At 40.3% G+C, this 20694-nt stretch overlaps 6 protein-coding genes across 8 annotated transcripts; 4 read left to right on the forward strand and 2 right to left on the reverse strand.

The window, feature by feature from the left end:
• The first annotated feature begins 297 nt into the window (after positions 1 to 297).
• Positions 298 to 2140, forward strand: LOC139772582 (uncharacterized). Of its 3 annotated transcripts, none has more exons than XM_071706399.1 (4): positions 298 to 501; positions 617 to 779; positions 1367 to 1663; positions 1757 to 2140. In XM_071706399.1, the coding sequence occupies exons 3-4, from the start codon at positions 1375 to 1377 to the stop codon at positions 1975 to 1977; spliced, it is 510 nt and encodes a 169-aa protein (XP_071562500.1). In that variant the 5' UTR covers positions 298 to 501; positions 617 to 779; positions 1367 to 1374; the 3' UTR covers positions 1978 to 2140. The 3 variants fall into 3 exon arrangements, with proteins under 3 accessions (XP_071562500.1, XP_071562499.1, XP_071562498.1); XM_071706398.1 differs by having other exon boundaries at positions 617 to 663; XM_071706397.1 differs by lacking the exon at positions 617 to 779 and having other exon boundaries at positions 300 to 501.
• On the reverse strand, positions 2079 to 2939 carry Hspc300 (haematopoietic stem/progenitor cell protein 300). Its single transcript, XM_071706403.1, has 3 exons — positions 2584 to 2939; positions 2390 to 2472; positions 2079 to 2191 (listed from the first exon to the last, which is right to left on the reverse strand). Exons 1-3 carry the CDS (start codon positions 2702 to 2704, stop codon positions 2165 to 2167), a joined length of 231 nt encoding a protein of 76 aa, XP_071562504.1. The 5' UTR covers positions 2705 to 2939; the 3' UTR covers positions 2079 to 2164.
• A 108-nt stretch (positions 2940 to 3047) lies between these two features.
• Positions 3048 to 4497, forward strand: Cnpyb (protein canopy b). Its single transcript, XM_071706389.1, has 5 exons — positions 3048 to 3365; positions 3549 to 3675; positions 3747 to 3881; positions 3957 to 4121; positions 4295 to 4497. Exons 1-5 carry the CDS (start codon positions 3260 to 3262, stop codon positions 4464 to 4466), a joined length of 705 nt encoding a protein of 234 aa, XP_071562490.1. The 5' UTR covers positions 3048 to 3259; the 3' UTR covers positions 4467 to 4497.
• A 406-nt stretch (positions 4498 to 4903) lies between these two features.
• Positions 4904 to 5648, reverse strand: Mrps33 (mitochondrial ribosomal protein S33). The gene is made up of 2 exons (XM_071706400.1): positions 5497 to 5648; positions 4904 to 5373 (listed from the first exon to the last, which is right to left on the reverse strand). The coding sequence occupies exon 2, from the start codon at positions 5342 to 5344 to the stop codon at positions 5003 to 5005; it is 342 nt and encodes a 113-aa protein (XP_071562501.1). The 5' UTR covers positions 5345 to 5373; positions 5497 to 5648; the 3' UTR covers positions 4904 to 5002.
• Positions 5649 to 7967: 2319 nt separating this feature from the next.
• On the forward strand, positions 7968 to 9666 carry LOC139772579 (hemolymph lipopolysaccharide-binding protein-like). The gene is made up of 3 exons (XM_071706392.1): positions 7968 to 8128; positions 8362 to 8580; positions 8899 to 9666. The coding sequence occupies exons 1-3, from the start codon at positions 8029 to 8031 to the stop codon at positions 9195 to 9197; spliced, it is 618 nt and encodes a 205-aa protein (XP_071562493.1). The 5' UTR covers positions 7968 to 8028; the 3' UTR covers positions 9198 to 9666.
• A 355-nt stretch (positions 9667 to 10021) lies between these two features.
• Positions 10022 to 20522, forward strand: Ggamma30a (guanine nucleotide-binding protein subunit gamma-e). Its single transcript, XM_071706404.1, has 2 exons — positions 10022 to 10260; positions 16339 to 20522. The coding sequence occupies exons 1-2, from the start codon at positions 10148 to 10150 to the stop codon at positions 16442 to 16444; spliced, it is 219 nt and encodes a 72-aa protein (XP_071562505.1). The 5' UTR covers positions 10022 to 10147; the 3' UTR covers positions 16445 to 20522.
• The last annotated feature ends 172 nt before the right edge of the window (positions 20523 to 20694 follow it).

Genomic DNA, 20694 nt, shown 5'->3' on the forward strand with positions numbered 1-20694 from the left:
TGATTGGCCTGGCTCATTGGGGAGGAACGATTGGTCGGCGTTACGTAATACGAGCGCAATGCGCGACACGAGTTAGCAACATTTATTTATCAAATATTCATCAAATATTGTTAATTAATAATAATATTATTATTATCTTGTACTCCTTGCATCTTGAAAGTATCTTTTACGCGAATAGGAAGAACTCGTCTCTTTTACCACGAGCCCATCTCGTCCCCCCATCCTCGCCCCTTTCGTCAGCTGATTCCCAATTGAGGAGAAAAAAAAGCAAAACACATCGTTGGTAATTTTCAATGCTACCAACCTCTTCACCGGCAGCAGCAGCCAGGGAGCCAGATCCAAGAGCCAAGTCTACTTTCGAGAATTCGAGCACGCACATCAACACGATACGTTTGCGTTCGAAGTATCCGCTGGTTACGGTGTGACATTAGCCTGGCCGACGTGCCACTGCCTGCCTTTTTATGGCGAATTGAGTCGGCGAGGCTTGACTTACGACTCGCGGTGCGTACACGTACACACACGTACAATACATATATAGCCACCGACGTTATGTCATATCTTCGGTCAAAATATCTCCGTTTCGGAGTTTAACGCTCTTCTTCCTCCCTTCGCACAGGAGCGGAGTATGCCGTTGTTGATTCACGACAGAGAGACGCCGTAGACGTATGTAGTTCGCGTGAGAGATGCGATGGTCCCTCGAGGCCCAAACAACCTTGATTGTTACCTAAAACTGTTTTCGTAAACACGATCTTACGGCAGTCAGAGTTGAACCACGCAAGGTCTGTTTTTTTTTTATTGTTGAACTGGTTACGCTAGTTCAGAGTTTATCAATAGGCCTGGTCTTTTTTTCACGTCTCACCAACGTGAAAAGAAAAAGACGAAAGATGAACCGTGCAAGAAGCTCGACTGAAAAGAATAGGCCTTTTACTCCACATCGGAAGGAAAAAAGAGGCCTGTTCGTTTTAGCTGAACTTCTTGCGCGGTTCATCCTTTCTTCTTTTCTCTCCGAACGTGAAAAGAAAAGGAGAAAACATGAACTGTGCAAGAAGTTCAGCTAAAACTGGCCTACAATAAACTCTGAACTAGCGTGGCCAGTTCAGCAATGGAAAACAGACCCGTAACTAGGTCGAGTCCCGCGTGTAGACACTTTATTTTCGACATTTGTATACATTGCAGTTATCACACTATATCTCTCACTAATTGACATCAAAATCAATTAGTCAGTTGATCGCGAATAATGGAAATCCAGCATTCTTTACTGGATACTGAAAAACGCAATAGTACAGACTGTGCACAGTCAGTAAGAAACTCTTTGCCGTGTACGGTCTGGCTCATGGCAATCTCTCTCTCTCTCTCTCTGTTTCAGCCTCAACCATGCTGATAACTTATTTCTGGGAGAATTGGAGGTACAGCAATGCCCCGGAGGGCCAGAGTCCGTTTGAAAAGATCGTCGGACTGACGAAATATGGGTTCGTCGGTAGTGCCGGAGTGGGCATATACGATTCCATACTCTTATCTCAGACAGCGGGCTTCTGGCAAACGGTGAATTGCCTGTCTTACTGGATGATACCGGTCACTGCCATGTGCGCCACGTTCGCCTCCGTGGCGTACACGACGACGAGAATTAGGGGGAAAGACGGCTATCTCAGCTACATTCTGGCCTGTGCGTAACGTATGGACACATACGTGTATCGGCGAGTGTTCGCCGGTCGACATGTCAACAGCTATCGAATTTCTCGTTGTTTACTCGTTGCAGCGTTAGCCACAGGCGGGATCTGCTACTGTTGGCAGAAGAACGGTCCGTACGCTCATCACTTTACGGTTATATTGATGGGGTGCGCCACGATCAAGAAGTACGGCGACTTGAACGATTGGAAACCCTTGCCGTTGGACGCGGAAATACGACAGCAATATACTAGTATCCCGTTCGACTTCACCCTCACCAAGGATCCCAGAGGACGTAGGTCGTGGGAGTAATATGATATTTCGTGTACAGAAAGGAAGTAATTTAGTGCTGACGTAAGTCAGGTGGGGAAATATTGTATAATTGATGATAATACAAGGAGGTACCAAATGCGTATCTTTCGTCATGTATTTATTCAAGTTCTAGTACAGGAAATAAAAAGGATTGTAAAAAGGACGTCGTAGTCGACGCGTGGAAGTATTACGTTAGCGTTTCACCCTTTGTGACCTGTCGAACAAACGACCGTTATGAAACAACCGGTATAAATGATGGAAAATAAACGACAGAAAAATTACATATTCGGTATACCAATGCCGTAAGAGCAATGTTACGTTATATGTGTGTGCAATCAAGAAACAGATTGCCTTTTTATAAATCAATAATATAATGCAATTTTTCAATGTAGATAGAAAACAAATTACTTACGCATGCCTCGAGATACTCGATTCTCCGTTCGAGGGTCGTGAGCTTCTCGTTGAGGACCGCTATCCTCGATCTACAAGACATATCTAAGAAAGAAAAAAAAGAAGGTTATTGCAAAAGATATACAAGACTAAAAATATGCATGTTAATTTAATAGCAGTTTCGTGAGCGAAATACGAATTCGATGGGCGAATTACCGAAGGAATTGAGAAAATCCGTAATCTTCTTAATGCTGCCAGTGATAACTTCTATGTATTCGCGGTTAGCCCAGTCCTGTTGAATCTGTTTCTGTATCGCTTCCCGATGTATGGCTGCCATTCTCCTCGTCGCCGCGGTGTATTCTCTCCCTCGCCGAGTCTCCTTTTTGGCTAAATTGCCGATGTAACGATGAGCGAAGAGTGTCCCTCCAGACAGTTCTATCGCATATTATTTGGAATGTGTCAGGTCGGAGTGGGTCGGAGGTCGTCGGAGATCAACAGGAGCGACGGGATAACTCGAAACACCGAATCGATTTAATTTTAGGGACCTCGTGCGGCAAAGCAGAAAGAGAGAGACTCTTTGATATCGGATAGAGATAGAAGAATGCTTCCGACTTGCTTTGGAAAGTTCTCTAAATTCCCTATTCGTCAGCCAATCGACTGACTCCACACCGTGCTCCGCACACGCTATCATATATGCTGTATGATAATAATAGTCGGTGTAATTCAGCATAAGCGGCTAAAGTTTATTAATTTTATTTTGATGTTGTAATTGTGGACGTGGATAGGTCGCCGGTTACCACGTCGTGTTGCACGACGCTGCATATTCGTGACATTCCAGTGATTTCCATGATTTACCGGCTGACATCCCTCTTTTATTTGATATAAGCCCACGATGCTGCTAGTGAATCGTGCAATTTTATTAAATTTATTACTCGTGAATTTTGCTTTCGGTGACCCCGAGGAGGAGCAAGGGGTTATTTACGCCAATAAATGCGAAGGTGGTTAAATCTAGGGCAATATATATTTCTTAGAGAGAAACGTAGTAAATTTAGAGCGTTAGAATATATATAATTTTCCGTTAACTTAACGTACTGGAAGATTAGGAAATTTTTTCTGTGTGCAATAACTTCAAATCCTTAATAAAAATTACTTTTGAAATTAATAATAAATCTCTGTTACAGTGTGTAAAGTTTTAGCTACCGAGCTTGAGGCTAGGCTCGACGAAACAGGAAAAACACATGATGTGTTAGAGATTGGATATTCAGTAGACGATGTTGCGCCAAAGAAGAAAAAGGAATATAAGAAGTCGTAAGTATCGGACTGAGACGGACTGTATGAGATTATTCTGATGAGATTGATATAATTTTCGTTTTTCCCAGAGAATTGCGGTTGGTAGAATCCTTGGAGGATGTTTGTGAGCGTATACTGGAATACAATATACACAAAGAACGTACGGACAGTACGAGATTTGCGAAAGGAATGAGTCAAACGTTCAAAACGTTGCACGGCCTTGTGTAAGATATATCGTTAGCGCAATAGAGTACCGTATAGAGTATTCTGAAAATTAATCGATATATGTATGATTACAGGGACAAGGGAGTTAAAGTAGAATTGGGTATTCCGTACGAGTTGTGGGACAAGCCTTCCGTAGAGATAACTACTTTAAAAGCGCAATGTGAAAGTTTGCTAGAAAATCATGAAGCTGACATTGAAGACTGGTATCACAACCATCAGGGAGAGATTCCTTTAATTAGGTAGCAACCTAGAATATACCTATCTCACATGTCCATTTTTCTATCAATGCAGATTAACTTTAAGTAAGTTAAATCGAGATTAAAGTTAATCTGCATTGAGAAATGGACATTAATCGTTTATATCATTTATGAAATCGGCATCTATTTTTTTTAAAATATTATTCACTGTTTAGATATTTATGTTCCGAGCGTGCATTGAAAGGACAAAATGATTCTTGTCTGTATGAGGACATCGGAAAAGACGTCAAGAAACAAAAGAAAAAGAAAAAAGAGATATCTAAGGAAGAGACAAGTAGTAAAGAAAATATGAAGGCTAATTCTCAGAATACGAAGCAAGAATTGTAAACCTACGAGAATAAACGAACAAATTCGTATAGATACCTTTTATTAATGGATTAAGTAGAATTGTGATCCTACAGCCAATAGAGGTACAATATATGTAACACACTTCCAATTCTGTATATAAACGTAATCTGTAAATATTAGCATTGTCTATATACTTGGATATACGTATATATGTGTGCCCTATTGTACTGTTGGAAATTTTATAATAAACTTCTTTTATATATTTTCTACAAGACTCACTTGTAAATGTACATATAGAACAATATAAACATCAATTCAAATGTTACATCGATGTACGTACTAAAACATGTCAAAAAGTTTGTAGTTTTATTTAATACCAGTTAAAATATGTTAACTAAGTTTTATTTAATATGCCGGAAAGGTAGAGGCATAATTCTTATGAATATGAATCGTTTCATGAAAAAAATAATATTAAATTGTATTAAATAGACAGCATGTGGTTTATTATTTACAGATGAGATACGCGCTCTTCGCAGCAAAATTTGTTACGTTCAAGTACAGATTGTATAAATATCTTAAGATGGTTTGGGTTTATTTCTGAAGGGAGGCGGTATCCACTTGGTTTTACCGCGAAGCTCCCTCAGACGCTCGAATTCCTCCTTGAAGTCCTTATGCTCGTCCCTGAAGAGACCGTAATCGCGCAGATGTGTCATCAACAGCTCCGTCTCTTTGAATCTCGGATAATATTCCACGATCTCCGGTCGCTTGTTCACCGGTCTCTCGCTGAGGAGCTTCACGACCTTCATCGACTTCTGATTAGTCGGCCTGGTCACCTCGCCGAAGATTCGGTTACTCAAGCGATTCATACGCATGGCATAATTAGTGCCCACGTTCGCCAGATTCACATATTTACTCATCTTGATTGTCAGATTGCCTCTTGTCAAGCCTACAAAAGAAAGAAGGAAAGTAAGGTTAAAACCGACTTTACGAAGATCAGAATGAAACTTTTTAGGTTCGAGACAAACGACAGAAGACAATTTTAGGAGAAATCCATTTGTCTACTCGTTACCTGTTTTTACGCGTAAAATTGTAGATCAAATTGTTAGTTTAAGCTTCGAACGAAGGCGAAGGCAGAGAAAAACATCGTCCACACGCCATAGCTCCACACGTCTACATTTCTAATTTCTACAATCTCATTATTGTGCACAGCTGATTGCATGCACTATACATGAACATAACCAATAATCAGCAGATTGGCGGCAAATTCGAAAATTGCAATTATAAATCGTGTAAAGCGGATTTTATCTTTTATAGCGTTTTTCATTGGCAGAACTAGTGCGCACTCAGTGCACATTAAAGCCGTTGTACACTGATTTAATCTTTAATATTTAAAGTAAAATGCAAATATTTTGATTGATAAAATACCCAATACATATTTTACCAAATAGTACAATAAAGTATAGAGGCTTTCGTGACTTAACCCGTTTATATTAAACATACACTTTACGTTGATTTGTGTACGACGGCTTTAATGTGCACTGAGTGCGCACCAGTTCTGCCAAAGAAAAACGCTATTAATATTATAGCAGGAGTTTAGTTTATTTAATTTGGTTATTCGGTTATTAGCAATCCCAGACAGCACAGGATATTCTGAGGGACACTTGTGCATCTGCTGGATATCCACCGGATATCGGATATCCACCGGATGTCCTACGGTTATTGAGATATCTCAAATGTCTGTAGGACTTCCCTCAGATAAAGTGTGCTGTGTGGGATGTAACTAAAAAGACGTACAATATTTAATAAGTGCATTATTATAGAGTTAATTTTAAAATCTTGTCTTTAATCTAACATTTGTGCTTTTTTGTCCCTAAAAGTGAAATTATTATGCACAATTATATTAAATAAATTATTAATTTTAATAAATAAAACATTTTTTTGCCATTTTGTTACAAGAAAACCGCATTATAAAGAGTTAAGGAAAAATAAATGAATATATTTGAAACGGGCATATAGCTGTGATTTTTTACGAACGACTTTTTCTATTAAGAAAATTTTTAATTTAACGATTGCATTTTAATTCTATATAAAAATAAAAGTCAGACATCGGAGATATATGCATTCTCGCTGAATTATAAGTTCAACGCGTTTGTCAGCGTGCGCATTATAAGTGCATGTTGACGACGATTGAAGATATCGGCGATGAAATTATTATTAAATTAGATTGTCCGGATTTTCCGAGGCTTCCGTAAGCGAATCGCGAAGCCCGCTAAAAGTCGCATCGCCGCAGAATTCCATCGCTCTTCGTCTAGGTAAGTACTACCTACTTGAACTTTCACGATTTACGTATCTCTCATAAATTAATTCTAACTTATTAAAACTAATAACGGCGATTGCAAACCGATTTGAGCGTGAAATAATAATTTTAGTATTATATTATTTAACGGAAAACTTTTAGTGAATTAGATCGTATAAATTATGATGTATTAATTGAAGCTTCAAAAATATCGATCTTGACTAATTTATTGATGCATCGTAAAACTGCAAACGACGAGCGATTAATTGTAAATGTAATTAAATATCAGTGTGCGAAAATTAATTGCAAATTTTCTGTGCCTTCGCAAGAATCAATGAAGGCGATATAGAAATCGTACAATCGTCTTACTATGAAATGCGAAACTTTTATTGTTACTTTATATGCGCAATAAATCACACGTTACAGTGGCATTTGAACTTTTAGCCTGGAATGCAATTGCGTTGCATTTCCTCTCAAGAATAATCCTGTGTGCGCTTAAGTTAAATCCACGCGTTGCATTAGTATATTTTGCGAAAGATCCGTTTGAGGCGTTTACTTGACTGCAATTGTAACATCCGCCAATACGGGCCGAAACTGAAATTTTTCAATAAACGATTGGAAATCTGCATTTACGAGTTGCTTTATAAACTTTTTAATTTTAACGAATTAAATATGTTATAAAGCATAAAAATAATTAAGAGATATTATCTAGATGTTAAAAAAAAAAACCGTATTGGATACAATCAAATATAATTATTTACATGATATTTTATTTAGTAATTTATGAGTAATTTATGCGACATTTTAGTCATAGTTTTTCATATATGATTGCTCCAACTAATGATGTCATAATAATATGGTCATGCGATGTTGATAATGTTAGGAATCCCAGTGAGTAATATCCTGTTGCGATAACTTAAACACATTTAAATAATTCGAATTGATAAATAGTACTATTTACTTCTCATGTATTAAATCTCACACATACACACACATATACATAGGGAGGAGACACATTTATACAATTTAGAAGAATTTAGAAGAAATGATTAAAACGCAACTCAAAGTATTTTAGAAAATTTTAAGGAAACACTCGGCATTGTTTTATTTACTTTTTATACATCTATTTTTGTTGAATATTATAATATTAGTGTGACATTAATAAAGCTTATCAGTCTTACTTCCCTACTCACATGGTGGGTGTGTGACAGCAGTTTCTTATCGTATAATATAAATACGCGTGTCCGCCGTCATTTGTCATTTGTTCTCGAAAATTTATATTGTCGACGTAATAGCATAATAATCATGCTGCGATACATGTTAGTACTTTTATACGTGATAACGTATTGTACGGCAACTACGGAAAGTATAATTGGAACTGATACAGCAATCAATGGATTGACAGGTAAATTAATAAGAAAATAATTGCAATATCACTTTAGGATTAGCAAATACACTTTAATTTACTTGAAACTTTAAAGAGAGAGGAGAAGAGTAATATTTTGTGTCATAACTGTATGTTATGTTTTGAATGTTAAATTGAATATTTTTTATTAATTTATATATTTTACATCATATATATATTTCATCGTGATCGATGTAGGGAAAAATATCTCAATTTACAAGACTTTCCTACAGCTGCAAGCAAGTTATTACCAAACGCAAATGGAAATTTGTCTCCGGCACAGCAGATTATTTACATTTACGGGCCGCGTCAATGGAAAATGCAAGACGGTATCAATCTGATAGAAAAAGCAGGAAGCGATTACCTTATTACGCCTGGCATGGGTGCTCATAAACTTCACGTCCGCAAGTTGCCATGGAACAAAGCTCGTAGAATTTGCCTTCAAGAAGGGGGTGAGTTCCTATTGTGAGTTTTTTATGACGGTTCATCGAAATGCTCCGCCACGTTTCCACCATTTTCCGCGAGCAATAACATTTCATCGTGAATCGCCCTTTGCTGAACTGTCTTTTATACATAAGAATACATAAGAATACGGCGTCCAATGAGACTATATATAGAAATGCGTGCAAAAGTTAACGAGTAAATCTTGTTCGCGCTTTCGTGTCGCTGACAGATGCTTTCCGAATTTCATTGTCAGTCACAAACGAGTTAAATAACAGCAAAAGTCACGTAAATTTATCGGATTAATGCGAGTCTGCCTGTCGGCGTAGGTCATTTGGCTGTCATTAACTCCAATTCGGAGGAAAAGCTGCTGTTGCACATTTTGGAGGAGAACAAGCTAGGTCAGGCATGGCTCGGTGTACACGATCTCTACGAGGAGGGCGATTGGAACACGATCATGGATGAACCTCTGGAAGCCACGGGCTACTCAAAATGGACTTTGAAAATTGCCAACGAACCCGACAACTATAACGGGAAGCAGCATTGCGGAGCCCTCCTAAAGGACGGCGGGATGGACGATCTCGAGTGCACCGCTGCAGTTGCCTTCTTCTGCGAAATTACCGTCTGAATCAGCGAATCCTCATAAATCGTGCGAACGCGAGATCATAATCGGACGTTGTAACGATACGCGATTTATCAAAGGTTATAATTAAACAGTCATCCTGAGATGTGCTATTAAGATCGAATTAACAACGTCGTGTGATAATACATGCGCATTTTCACGATTAATGAAAGCGATTATAGGTCATAAGCTCTATTTTTATACCTAACGATTATCTTTAAGGATGTTGAATGGAACATGTGCTGTGGAACATGCGTAAAACATACTAAGAAATGATGAAAGGAGACTATTATCTTCTTACAAAATATACTTAAGAATGTCGATTCTTTAGAAGCAATATAATTGATGTAGAACATAAAGAGGACGATTGAAAAATAATAGAATATAAACAAAAAATGGGAAAGATTTGTTTTCTCTAGATTATAATTGTAATAGTTAAAATTAACGGAAGACATAAAGTGAATTTTAACTAGAACCACTTTAAACATCTTGCCTCCGTTATTGAGAACACCGCAGTCGGGAGGATAGGAGAGACTCGTCGCAACTTAAAGGTCAAAGGGCACTCGTATTCCCTGCTTCTCCCAACTACTGGATCGGTAAAACGCGTATATACAAAGGGCAATACTGTTCACAAAGCTTTAATCATCGCGACCCCATCTGACGTTTACATATCGGTTTGCATTCGCTGTGTTTCGCGAATGAATCCAAACGCCGGCGATCGGGGCAGATTACGGTGATGAGATCTCGGTTGATCTCTCCCGTCGCGGCGGGGGGGGGGGGGGCGGGCGGGGGGCCGAGTTTTCCCTCTCGTCGTCCCCGACGAGGCCGTCGTTCGCGTTTACGGGCACAGCGCCCCGATAGCTGTACACTCTCAAGCCGTCCTTATTGATTTTCCTGTGTAGGCGCACGCGCCATCCCGTTCCCGATTTTGCGACAAGGGGGGTGCGGCTGTAACCATGGATCCCAGTGTACTCGCCACCATGGACAAGGACGCACTGAAGAAGCAGATCGAGAACATGAAGTACCAGGCGTCCATGGAACGGTGGCCCCTGTCGAAGAGCATCGCGGCGTAAGTGCATCGTCGGCGCCGCGCCGGTCGAATCCGTCATCTTCATCGTCGTCGTGGACGTCGTCGCCGTCGTCTAGCTTGCACTGCTAGTTGTCTATCCGTTCTTCCGCCCTGCTTGCGTATCATTTGCACACGTCTATGGATACCCGAGAAGACCCGTCACCCTCGCACGCAGGTGTATCCCAGAAATCCTGCAATTTCTGCCGATTGTGGATTCATCGGCGAATTTCTGAAGCGGAGTTTTCTCCCGAGATTGAAAATTGAATTGGAATTTATTACTTTTTGTTGTGATTTCCCTCTTATTATCATCAGATACCGGTGCATCTGAATCTTAAATTAATTTTCTAAATTCTTATCGAAATTTATTTGAAATCGAATTGCTTGTACGTGTGTTCGTTTACACATAAATTTAACTTAACGTTACCTTTTTACATTAATGTTCAATGTCATCATAACTGTTGACGCATAGGTATCGAACAGCCGCCATTTTTCATTAAAAGTTGCATGATCTGTGCTTAAATGCGATTTCTGGGATATTTATTTAATATTTTCTTTTATTTGATATTAGAATTTGATACTAATCCGGAAAACTATAGTTCTGTTTTTTTTTTAATCTTTGCCTCATTCGAACGAAATGAATAGCTCATCTTGCACTCATTTGCTACTGGACAAGTGACTGATATAGAAAATAAGTACTTACCTTTATTCTTCATTTATTATAATTTTGTATTGTTATTAATGTTAGCCAATAGGACATGTATATGTATGTATTCGTTATATATATTCGTAATATTCGACTTGTAGATCACTGTAACATTATACGCATAAGGCACATCTTTTCTTCAATTGTTAACACATTTTTTTTGGGTCTATTCTGGTCTCTGAGTAATCGTTAAGTATTTTTATATAATTTAAGTACACTCAATAAACAAGCAGTACCATTAGGTTCGTGGATCTCGAGCTAGCGCATTTAGTTTTTGCAGCACGGGCGTTGTCTATTCGTTACAAGCGTTTTTTAACACTTCAGGTATTCTCTATGTACAAGGCATATTGCGCGAAGGCTGTTTAACGGTAACAGCTGTAGTTCCTAGTTCCTGAATAACCGACGATGTATAATTTTCGCCGGTGCGTAATCATAGAATGCCTTTCCAGATGAATTGGTTCGCGCATAAACCTACGTAATACCGTAATCACGCAGGTTGTTGTCGTTCAAGGTTCAACTGCGTCTATTTCAGCTTCAGCTGAAGGATAACGTTATTAAAAATTGAATAAAAATTTATTTTTTTAATTTGTAATTACGTATATTAACCACAGTTACGAATGCACAAGCAGCTTTTCTCAGTTGCTTGAAAAAGTATATAGCAAAAAAAGGAAAAATATACGATAAACGCGATCCTATCTAATATGGAAGTAAAAAATATTTTATTATAATTGTATGATATACATATATTAAAGAGAACACGAGAGCCAAAATTGGCAAAATGTTTTAGAAGTCAAGGGTATAATTTTTTTATGTGTCTTAAAATTTACTGATTAAAGTCTTAATCGGTATTACATTTTGGAAGGGGATCACCAATCATTATTTCAAAGATAACATTGATCGGTGTAACTTAGAAAATTTGTTATCCATTATGCGCGAAATGTGGAATTGAATTTTTGCCACGAGTTAAAACTGCAATTGTCCACGGAGAAAATTTTTTGTTATATTTTACCCTCAAATTCACTACAAACTTGGGACAACTTGGCAACCAAGGAATTTTTAAAATATACAAAAGACATTTTACAAACAACGTGATAAAAATTACCAAGCAGTTGGTAAATTTTGAAAAATTATTGAAATTTCCTAGATATATTTTAGTAAAATTAATCAAACATATTTTATATTTTAATGTAATAGATATTAATATTTTTTATTATGGTAGATATTAATCAGAATAGCTCGCATGAAATTCTTGGTGGTACATGTTGTCCCACAACTACCATGATTTCAGGGCAAATTTTAAGAGAAAATTCTCTCCGTGTGCAAACTACGAAATGTGCATGCTCCTGATCGCGGCGTAGGTGTTCCGGTGTTCCCGATATCGCGTTTTTCTCGCCTCGTAGCGCTGCCTGCGCCTTTTCCCAGATAAGTCATCTCGCGCGCGCCCATAAGTGCAGCCGCGCGGATTGCCGCCGCGGCACAGTCAAGGCTGTGAATTGTATGCTCGGCGTCCCCGTGTTACGTGGAGGGACAGGATCTCCTTGGAACTCGGCGGTGCGTGTATTCGCGTTAATCGCGTTTTCGCGCGGCACACGATCACTTTAAGGGGAACGCGCGCGCATTTGTAATACGCGCAAATAGGAGCGCCGAACCTGACGACGCGCCGGTCGGCGATTATGATGACTCAATGACCGGCGATGATCGGCGGTGATCTAATTGGACCGCCGCGCGCCGCGCCAGCTGGTCCCCGATCGCGGGCGATCGTTCCTCAACTTCTTACGGTTTCGTCACGCGCAAACGAAAGGGATCGTACGGAAAGAGATCGCGCGAGGATTATCCCTCGCGGTCCATTCGGCTCCAGCTAATTATATCCCTCGCCGTGTCGCGCTCTCGCTAATGATCGAGCGCGGCCGAGTTATTGCGAGACTATAAGCTCGCAAAACGCGATCGGCTCTGCGAATTTAACTCACGTTCCGACTGATTTAATGACGGCGTTAACGACCTTTTGTAGTAACGAGCCTATACGGAGAAAATATTGTATTATAAATTACATAAAACGCAACAGTACTCGAGTTAAATACTTCTCTTTTACCTCGGTGGACAATTTGATTATATTTTTAATTATATATTATTGTAATATTCAATTACAATAATTCGTTTTAAAACGAGACATATTACGAACGTGCTACGCTCTTGTTTCAAAAGAAACTTTTATTTCTGGTTTTGCTTTTATTAATATACTATTTCAGATATCCTTTCTCTTAATCGATTATCACTGGTAGGACCAACACTTAAAAATATCGAACCTGTTGAATACGAGCGAAAGCATCCCCGGTCACGTGCACCGCGGCGTTTCGCAAGATATTGCATCAATATCTCGCGCGAGACGAAAGAGAGCGGAAGGATCCAGGAAGCGGGCGTGGAAACGTATATCGTCGTATTATCGGGGCGCGAGATTAGGTCGATCGACAAGGGGATAAAAAGAAAGGAAAGAGGAGAAGAAAAAAAAACCGGGGGTGACGCGCGGAGCGAAGGGAGAGGGAGAGGAAGGCGGGTGCTCCGCCGCCTTTCACCGCTCGAGAAGTCTCGCGAGACCGCGGAAATTTTTTGCTTTCGCGCGCGATACTTACTCGCCTCGAAAACCGAAGAAAACAACCGTCCGGTCGTCGTTTGGCCTAAACGCGCGCGCGCGCGGTTCCGCGTCGTTCCGCAAGCGGGATCACGCGCCGGAACAAGAAGATCGGGGCGCCTACTTACTTCCCGCATGTGCCCGCTCGATCGTATCGTCCATTAGCGATGCGCCCATGCGCCACGGCCGGTTTCTCGCTAACAATCTAATTCCGGTTTAATTGAGAGAGCTGGTCGTACACAGAGACACAGATCGAAATTATCGCGCGTGAAATATCGATATATGCTAACCGGCACGACGGTAGCGGCGGCCGCGGCGGCGTGACGCGCGTCTCGGTTCCTGAATTTAGGATGACCTCCTTTAAACTCGGCTGAACCCGAACGCCTGTTGCATTCATTGGCACGCAATGTGGGTCGTTCTCTTCCGACGCTCTTCTTTTCGTGGAAGTCCTACTATTCGCCATCAACAGCGTTTACGAGTATTAATAAACTATCAAATAGAATTTATAATTTATAACATAAATTATAATCGAAATTATTCTTTACAAGGGAGAAAGAAGGGGAAAGGGGTACTGTAAATTTTATTTCTTTATCTCACATTTGAAATAAAAATTTGAACCTTCTTTCTCTTTTTTACTAATTAGGTTCAAGAAATCTGAAGTTAACGTGCCTCTCTTTAAAAATTTTGTGACGTAAATATAATGTCGGCGGCGCGCGAATGTTTAGCGAAACTGGAAATACTGGAATACTTGTCGCCAGCATTTTTGTCAATCAGATAGTTTCACTCGATCATCGTGGATTAAATTGCGGCTTCCATTCGTCCGCCAGGCCGTAAAGATAGACACGAAAGTGAGACAAACCGCGAATTCGAGCGTGAAGTGAACAGAATCGCCATTCATTTCATTTCTACCGACCGATCCGCTCGACGAGGCTCTCCATTTGGCATCGCGACTCGCGGGGATTCGCGGAATCGCTCCGATTTCGATGTGATTGCCGGCTCATTATATAAACGACGGTCGCTAAATAATAGACCTCGCAGAAATCGCGAATCGGTAACATTACGACACGGGTGTCGGGGGAAGGTCGTTCACCCGCACTTAAAAATTGCGCGACGGACGCTGATAAGTGAAAGTCCGCGATCCCCGCACGAACTCTGATAAATCAATACCGATCAAGCACGAAATGCGATTATTGCTAGTCAAATAAAATTTACGTGCAATCGTGAGACGTAAGAACTCAAGAATACGATATGAGAGAAATATTCTTTCGCTCGTTATAAAAAGCCACGTGTTTTATCGCTCATATTGTGGAAATTAAAAAAAAACATTTCGCGCGACGATTAGGATGATTATAGTTCAACTCTTCATTGCGTAAATTTCTTTACTCAGAACATTTATTTATCCTAATTTCATTATTTATTTGGATTAACACGAAAAAAAAATGATTTTCTCTACGGGCATTTGTTGAAAGAAGACATGTAGCTACAAAGTGATTCGTAATGCGTCGACCTCGTCATTCATGCGCGTAAACGCGCTGCAGCTGTCACTCAAAATAAATCGCGTATTTGCTCAAGCACATGTTCCGACGCTGAAGGCTTGCACGACAATGTTGAACATAGTTTACAGCCGTCGTTTATGTGCGCAATAAAAAAAAGGCAGTGAAGGGTTAAACGCGCGCGTGCGGCGTTAAACCGACCGGCGCGGCGCGGCGCTCTTGTATCCCGCGGGAAGGAATGTCCACGGACATTTTGCGCTTGGCGAGCGTCTAGGCGGCAACAAAATTCGAAAGCTTCGTGCCGTTTTGTCGTCGTGCTGCTTGCGCGGCAACTCTCCTTGAACGCAAAATCGGCCGCGCGAGCGAGAACCGAGAGAACCGAGTCCCTTTCACCGACTTCCTCGCGAAACGCGAACGATCGGATCGGCCGCTCTACATGCGGAGGCGCGAACTTATCGGCGATCTACTAAATCGGAGGTAGCGTATCCACGCGTGCACGAGTCTCGCGTCTCGCGCGGGACCATTCTCCAGGAGATCCTGGAAAAACGCCGGATCCGCGCCTCCGGCGAGTTTTGAGCGCGAGCAATGCACCGAAACGCGCGATACACTGCTAAATATTAAAATATGTAACGTTTTGTTACTTTTAACCACCAGGTGTGTGTTGAAATTTATTATTTTAGCTTCATTAGGTTTAACTTCATTAGTTAAATTAACAGCATATTGAGTAGGAGCAATGATGATATAGGAATGATTAAAAATGACTAAAATTGAGTATTATTTGACACATACGAATTTTCAACAATGTATCTCGAGAATAAAATATTCGTTATCAAGAGAAATGCACGCGTATAATATTAATAATTTGACATATCTTCTTGTCTTCAAATAAAAAAAATACTTTTATTGGAGAAGCCAAAGATAATATGTTACAATTTGCGATTAACGAATAAAAAGATATCTACGGTAATATTCTGAAGTTTCTGAACGAATATTTTATACTTAAAATAAATTTACCTGATCGTCCTTTCTCGTGCATGTTTTAAATAAGTAAAAAACGCGACTTTACGAAGAGATAAAGGGTCGCGCAATGAGGAATTAATTCCACTAGAACGAATCACAATCGCACGTTTATTGCGCCATAGTCTTAGGTAAGCTGCATGGCAAGCCGGAGTAGTAACGCATGTTGCTAGGTTGCAATTTCAGCATTACGCGAGACTGACGTACCGGCTTGACCCTCTTATTCTTCTTCTCGGCAGGATGCGGGAGTACGTGGAAGAGAACGAGAAGAATGATCCGCTGATACACGCGCCCGACAAGAAGAACAATCCCTGGGCCGAGAAAGGCAAGTGTATAATCATGTAATCGGGGCCAGAGCGGTGGAAGGGCAACAGAAGAAGAAGGAAGCGTGCATACAAAACCGTGGGGGGAGGGGGAGGAGTCCGGTTGTTCATCCGCGGCAAAGGGAATCTCAGCCAGAGATCACGAAGCGGGGAGGGAGGAGGAGTAGCAAGAGGAGCAGGAGGAGCAGGAGGAGAAAACGCAAGGAGGAAGAGGAAGAGATGCCCGGTGGACGTCCGCTGCGATTCGATCGCGGTTCGCGGATCTACCCGATCGTCGAAGCGATCGTCGACCGGCAACCCTGCCGAAATAGAAACGTGGGCTACGATCGATCCCGCATCAGTCGATCTGCCGATCGAAGATCGGACTGAAGCCAAATCCGTTTGCCGGACCGTTCCGTTCCTCCGGGACCACGATCGCGCGGCGTGCGGCTTTCCTGGCCAATTTCCCGACCCGTGTCGTCTCCATCAGATCCATCATATCGTTATCCTTCGCTAATTGTTATTCGTAAAGATATTCCGAGATAACTCGAAGCCTGTGCATCGATCGGCCCGTTGACACAGACAAAAGGATACGAAAACAAGATAAAAGATAAAAAAAAAATAGAAAAAATAACGAAAATGACGATCGTATAAATCTTATGAAGCAACCGCGCCGTTAATTTGCGTCAAATTCAAAACGTCTTGCGTTCGCGAAGTACCAACGGGGGCGCAGAGGCGAGAAGCGAGAAGAAAAAGGAGGAAAACCTGGAAGATTTGTGAAAACGGATGAACCACTTCCTGGCTCGATCAACGTCGAATTAATCGCCGCATGCCACGCGACGCACCGCCCTGTACATCTCATTCGCCGATGCATTCACTTGCCGTGTTAAAACTCTCTCCATTCACCGATCAACCCATGAACGCAATTTATTCTTAACGTTACGTGTATACATAAATCTATATAGATATATATATTCGTATTGTACAAGCGTACAGTTAATTACTGTAACGGATAATTTTAATTAATCTTGTATGTACCTCTGCGCGAATTTCTTACGAAAATATATAACACGACCAGCGACTGAAAATCCAAAATCCTGTTTTCTGCATTCGTTACTCGTCTCTCAGGGAAACGCGTGCACGGCAGAATCGTCACATACTTATAAGTTCTTAAATTGAAAATCGCGAGTCTTCAATTTAACGAAAAATCATCTAAAGTGCGACCGGAATCGCTCTACCGCGGCATGACATTCGATTCTCTCTTTCGCTTTTTCTCTTTCTTCCTCGTTGCGTCGTCTGACTAGTTGCTAGCCGTTTCTACTGACAATCACGATGTACGCCCGCGAGATTCTGGAATCGCTACACTCTCTATTTATCGAGATACGAGATATTCGATGATGCACGCATGAGATTCCGCAATTGCTAAAAATTCTCCGCTTTTTTAATTTCCTATTAATGTACATATGTAACTTATTAATCAAACGCGCGACGAGGTGTTCTATCGTATTGCTATTTTTATATTCGAATCAGCGGAATGTAAACTGCGTGAATATGTTTTGTTTAATGATTAATTATTGTTACGAAAAGGCGTCGATACTTCAATTTGCCAAAAGTGTTACAAACAATTGTGAGACAACTTGTATAGAGAACGCATGTATTATTATTTGTAGGAAACTTGGAATTTTTATCGAGACAATTCTCATGTATATGAAAGATAAAATGTGATGATACAATATGGCGAAAATAAAGTTGACTGGAACGCAAATATAGATCAATAAACGCATGGAGTTTGATTTAGTAAATTCTGTACGCTTTCTAAGAGAAGTTATTGTTTCGTTTCTTCTCTGCTAGTGTTTATTTGAGTTAGAATTGCACATAATTCTTGTTTAATTATAAATAACAGATATATACGTGTAAATGTTTGGAAACTTTTTTTTTTACAAATTTTTAATCCAGTATCCCTGTATAAGTGGGTTCTGTAGGGTTCGATATTTTCTCAGATTCGCGGAACAGCGTGTTTTGCCGTCGCGTCGGTTCCAATTTCGTAATACGATATCCAGGGTAATTTTAAACAAACCGTATTATAACCGCTTTTGTTTCACACAACACAAAACCTGCAGCGTGAGTGAGAGCTATCGCGAAACCACGAACAAAACCACGTTCCGAGAGTTATGCGCTTTAGAGGCGGAACTTGATACGTTCGCGCGCGCGGTTTTGCCCGGCTGCGTTCGGCCGTCCTGAGAGTCTCTCTATCGAAAATTACCTTATATAAAATCTCACTTAAACGACAGAAGAAGCCTCCAATTTGTTGCGCGCCGTAATCGGCGTCAGGTACTTGAAATCAGGGGTTTCCAGTCACGAGCGTATTGGGTAATCCCCCATTGACATGCGGAAAGGAAGTACATAACGTATAACAAATAAAACTCCCCCCCCCACCCTCTGCGGAGAAGTAATTTTCGAAACTCGTTTATACTATAACCGCGAGTGCGCGGCGAGGTTCGTGGAAAAAGGGTTAACGACCGTTTCCGATAAATTGCAGTACGCGCGCGCGAGCGTTGTCCGAGCAATTTATATTTCTCTATAACGTTAATTATGCAGATACTTACGGATCGTTAGGATCCGCCTGACGACGAAGAGAAAGGAGCGACGAAGGAAGGTATTTTTCATACGGGCGAGGTATTAACATTTTTACACGTATAAACAGCGAGGAGAGACGATGTGAAAAAAAAAAGAAAAGAAAATGAAAAGCGGGCAAGACCCGCAGGGGAAGAATCGCGAGAGTCACTTTCGCCTCTTAAACGAGCGAGAAGGTTTGAGAATCGACAGACGGCGTGTGCCTCCGTGACAGTTAGCGACGCGAATTTAGAATCTCTCTTCCTGGGGAGTCATTATGTGCGATTAATTCGCGAAATAATTTAACGTACCTAGTAAGTCAGCGTTCGTTACAGTTGTGAACATTGTAGCGAGCGGGTACAATTAAATTCTGCAGTTTACTTTCGAGGTGCCGGGACATAAATGATTATTATGTGCGTCGGAGCTTGAAAGAGAATCTGTACGCACAAGCATTAGTTATTACAATTTGCAATATGTAGATTGGAACGTTTAAAATGAATCATTGTTCACTTGCAAAGTCTGCAGAGCATCTTCGAAAGATGGCACTCGGAAGAAATGTGCTCTGGAAGTAATTTGTCTCCTTTTCTCAGCGAAAGTCTAAAACTTCAGTCTTAATTACACTGGCCTTTTGGAATAGATAATTAGAGCGACGCGATCAAAGCAGATCAGTAATCTGTACACTTCACGGAAGCTCATTAAGCATAGGTTTCTTCCTTATATGATTCATTTGCTTATGTATTATAATTTAAAAAAAAAAGAAAACTTGAATATTTGATTATAAACTAGATAATTTATTAGTAACGTTTCTAATTTGAAAAATAAGACGTACAGAAAAGAAACGTACTATAAGTAATCGGACAATATTTAAAATTAATCGAGATTTTTCTTATATATTTAAAATGAGAGAGAGAGAGAGAGAGAGAGAGAGAGAGAGAGAGAGAGAGAGAGAGAGAGAGAGAGAGAGAGAGAGAGAGAGAGAGAGAGAGAGAGAGAGAGAGAGAGAGAGAGAGAGAGAGAGAGAGAGAGAGAGAGAGAGATTTGACGTTTCGAATCCATCTCTGGAAATTTCTTCATTGCCACAAGCATCAATCTAAACTGATTTTAGATTATTTACGCTGGTAAATGCTGCACCAAATGGATTGTCTATCGCATCGTGTGCGCAACTGTTATATAGAATAATCGCACGATCGCCGTCGACAATTTGCTGGAACATTTCCCCAATTATACTGCAAGTGTTGCAACATTTAACCGATCAATTACGTGTGTACCAGTCGTATTATGCAGCCGTTATGCTTTAAAGTGCATTTGTGTCATGCAGTTGACGAAGTTCATCGACTTCTTGTCGTATTATCCATTTATTTTTCGTTCCGCTTCCTCACCGATTAATATCGCGCTCCAGATATAATCGCGGAAATGTCACGCGTTTTTCTAAGTATTAGAATTTTATAATGTAATTAATTTTAATATATATTTACGTAATAAAAAAGGTAGAAATTTTTATAGAGAGATACTGATGTATACTTGTTATATATACTTGTTTGAACCAACAATTATGCGATTACGTTTTATAAGCTTATTTATACGATTTAAGCTTTTCTTTCATGAGGATTTTATTATCCGACGTGATTTGCAAAATTATGCTAATTATTATTCTCATCATGTGAAACAATTGCATAAGTT

This window comes from Temnothorax nylanderi, unplaced genomic scaffold, assembly GCF_030848795.1.
Source record: "Temnothorax nylanderi isolate EJ_2023f unplaced genomic scaffold, tnyl_v1.0 TNYL_tig0051_pilon, whole genome shotgun sequence".
NCBI lineage: Eukaryota > Metazoa > Arthropoda > Insecta > Hymenoptera > Formicidae > Temnothorax > Temnothorax nylanderi.

Bases quoted from the DNA above. Each gene is read 5' to 3' on its own strand.
- LOC139772582 (XM_071706399.1), top strand. From the start codon at position 1,375: ATGCTGATAACTTATTTCTGGGAGAATTGGAGGTACAGCAATGCCCCG. The intron at 1,664-1,756 runs GTGCGTAACGTA...TACTCGTTGCAG, and splicing joins TCTCAGCTACATTCTGGCCT to CGTTAGCCACAGGCGGGATC.
- Ggamma30a (XM_071706404.1), top strand. From the start codon at position 10,148: ATGGATCCCAGTGTACTCGCCACCATGGACAAGGACGCACTGAAGAAG. The intron at 10,261-16,338 runs GTAAGTGCATCG...TCTTCTCGGCAG, and splicing joins CTGTCGAAGAGCATCGCGGC to GATGCGGGAGTACGTGGAAG.
- Mrps33 (XM_071706400.1), bottom strand. From the start codon at position 5,344: ATGAGTAAATATGTGAATCTGGCGAACGTGGGCACTAATTATGCCATG.
- LOC139772579 (XM_071706392.1), top strand. From the start codon at position 8,029: ATGCTGCGATACATGTTAGTACTTTTATACGTGATAACGTATTGTACG. The intron at 8,129-8,361 runs GTAAATTAATAA...ACTTTCCTACAG, and splicing joins AGCAATCAATGGATTGACAG to CTGCAAGCAAGTTATTACCA. The intron at 8,581-8,898 runs GTGAGTTCCTAT...CTGTCGGCGTAG, and splicing joins AATTTGCCTTCAAGAAGGGG to GTCATTTGGCTGTCATTAAC.
- Hspc300 (XM_071706403.1), bottom strand. From the start codon at position 2,704: ATGGCAGCCATACATCGGGAAGCGATACAGAAACAGATTCAACAGGAC. The intron at 2,473-2,583 runs GTAATTCGCCCA...TTTCTTTCTTAG, and splicing joins GGATTTTCTCAATTCCTTCG to ATATGTCTTGTAGATCGAGG. The intron at 2,192-2,389 runs GTAAGTAATTTG...TTTGTTCGACAG, and splicing joins TCGAGTATCTCGAGGCATGC to GTCACAAAGGGTGAAACGCT.
- Cnpyb (XM_071706389.1), top strand. From the start codon at position 3,260: ATGCTGCTAGTGAATCGTGCAATTTTATTAAATTTATTACTCGTGAAT. The intron at 3,882-3,956 runs GTAAGATATATC...GTATGATTACAG, and splicing joins AAAACGTTGCACGGCCTTGT to GGACAAGGGAGTTAAAGTAG. The intron at 4,122-4,294 runs GTAGCAACCTAG...TTCACTGTTTAG, and splicing joins GGAGAGATTCCTTTAATTAG to ATATTTATGTTCCGAGCGTG.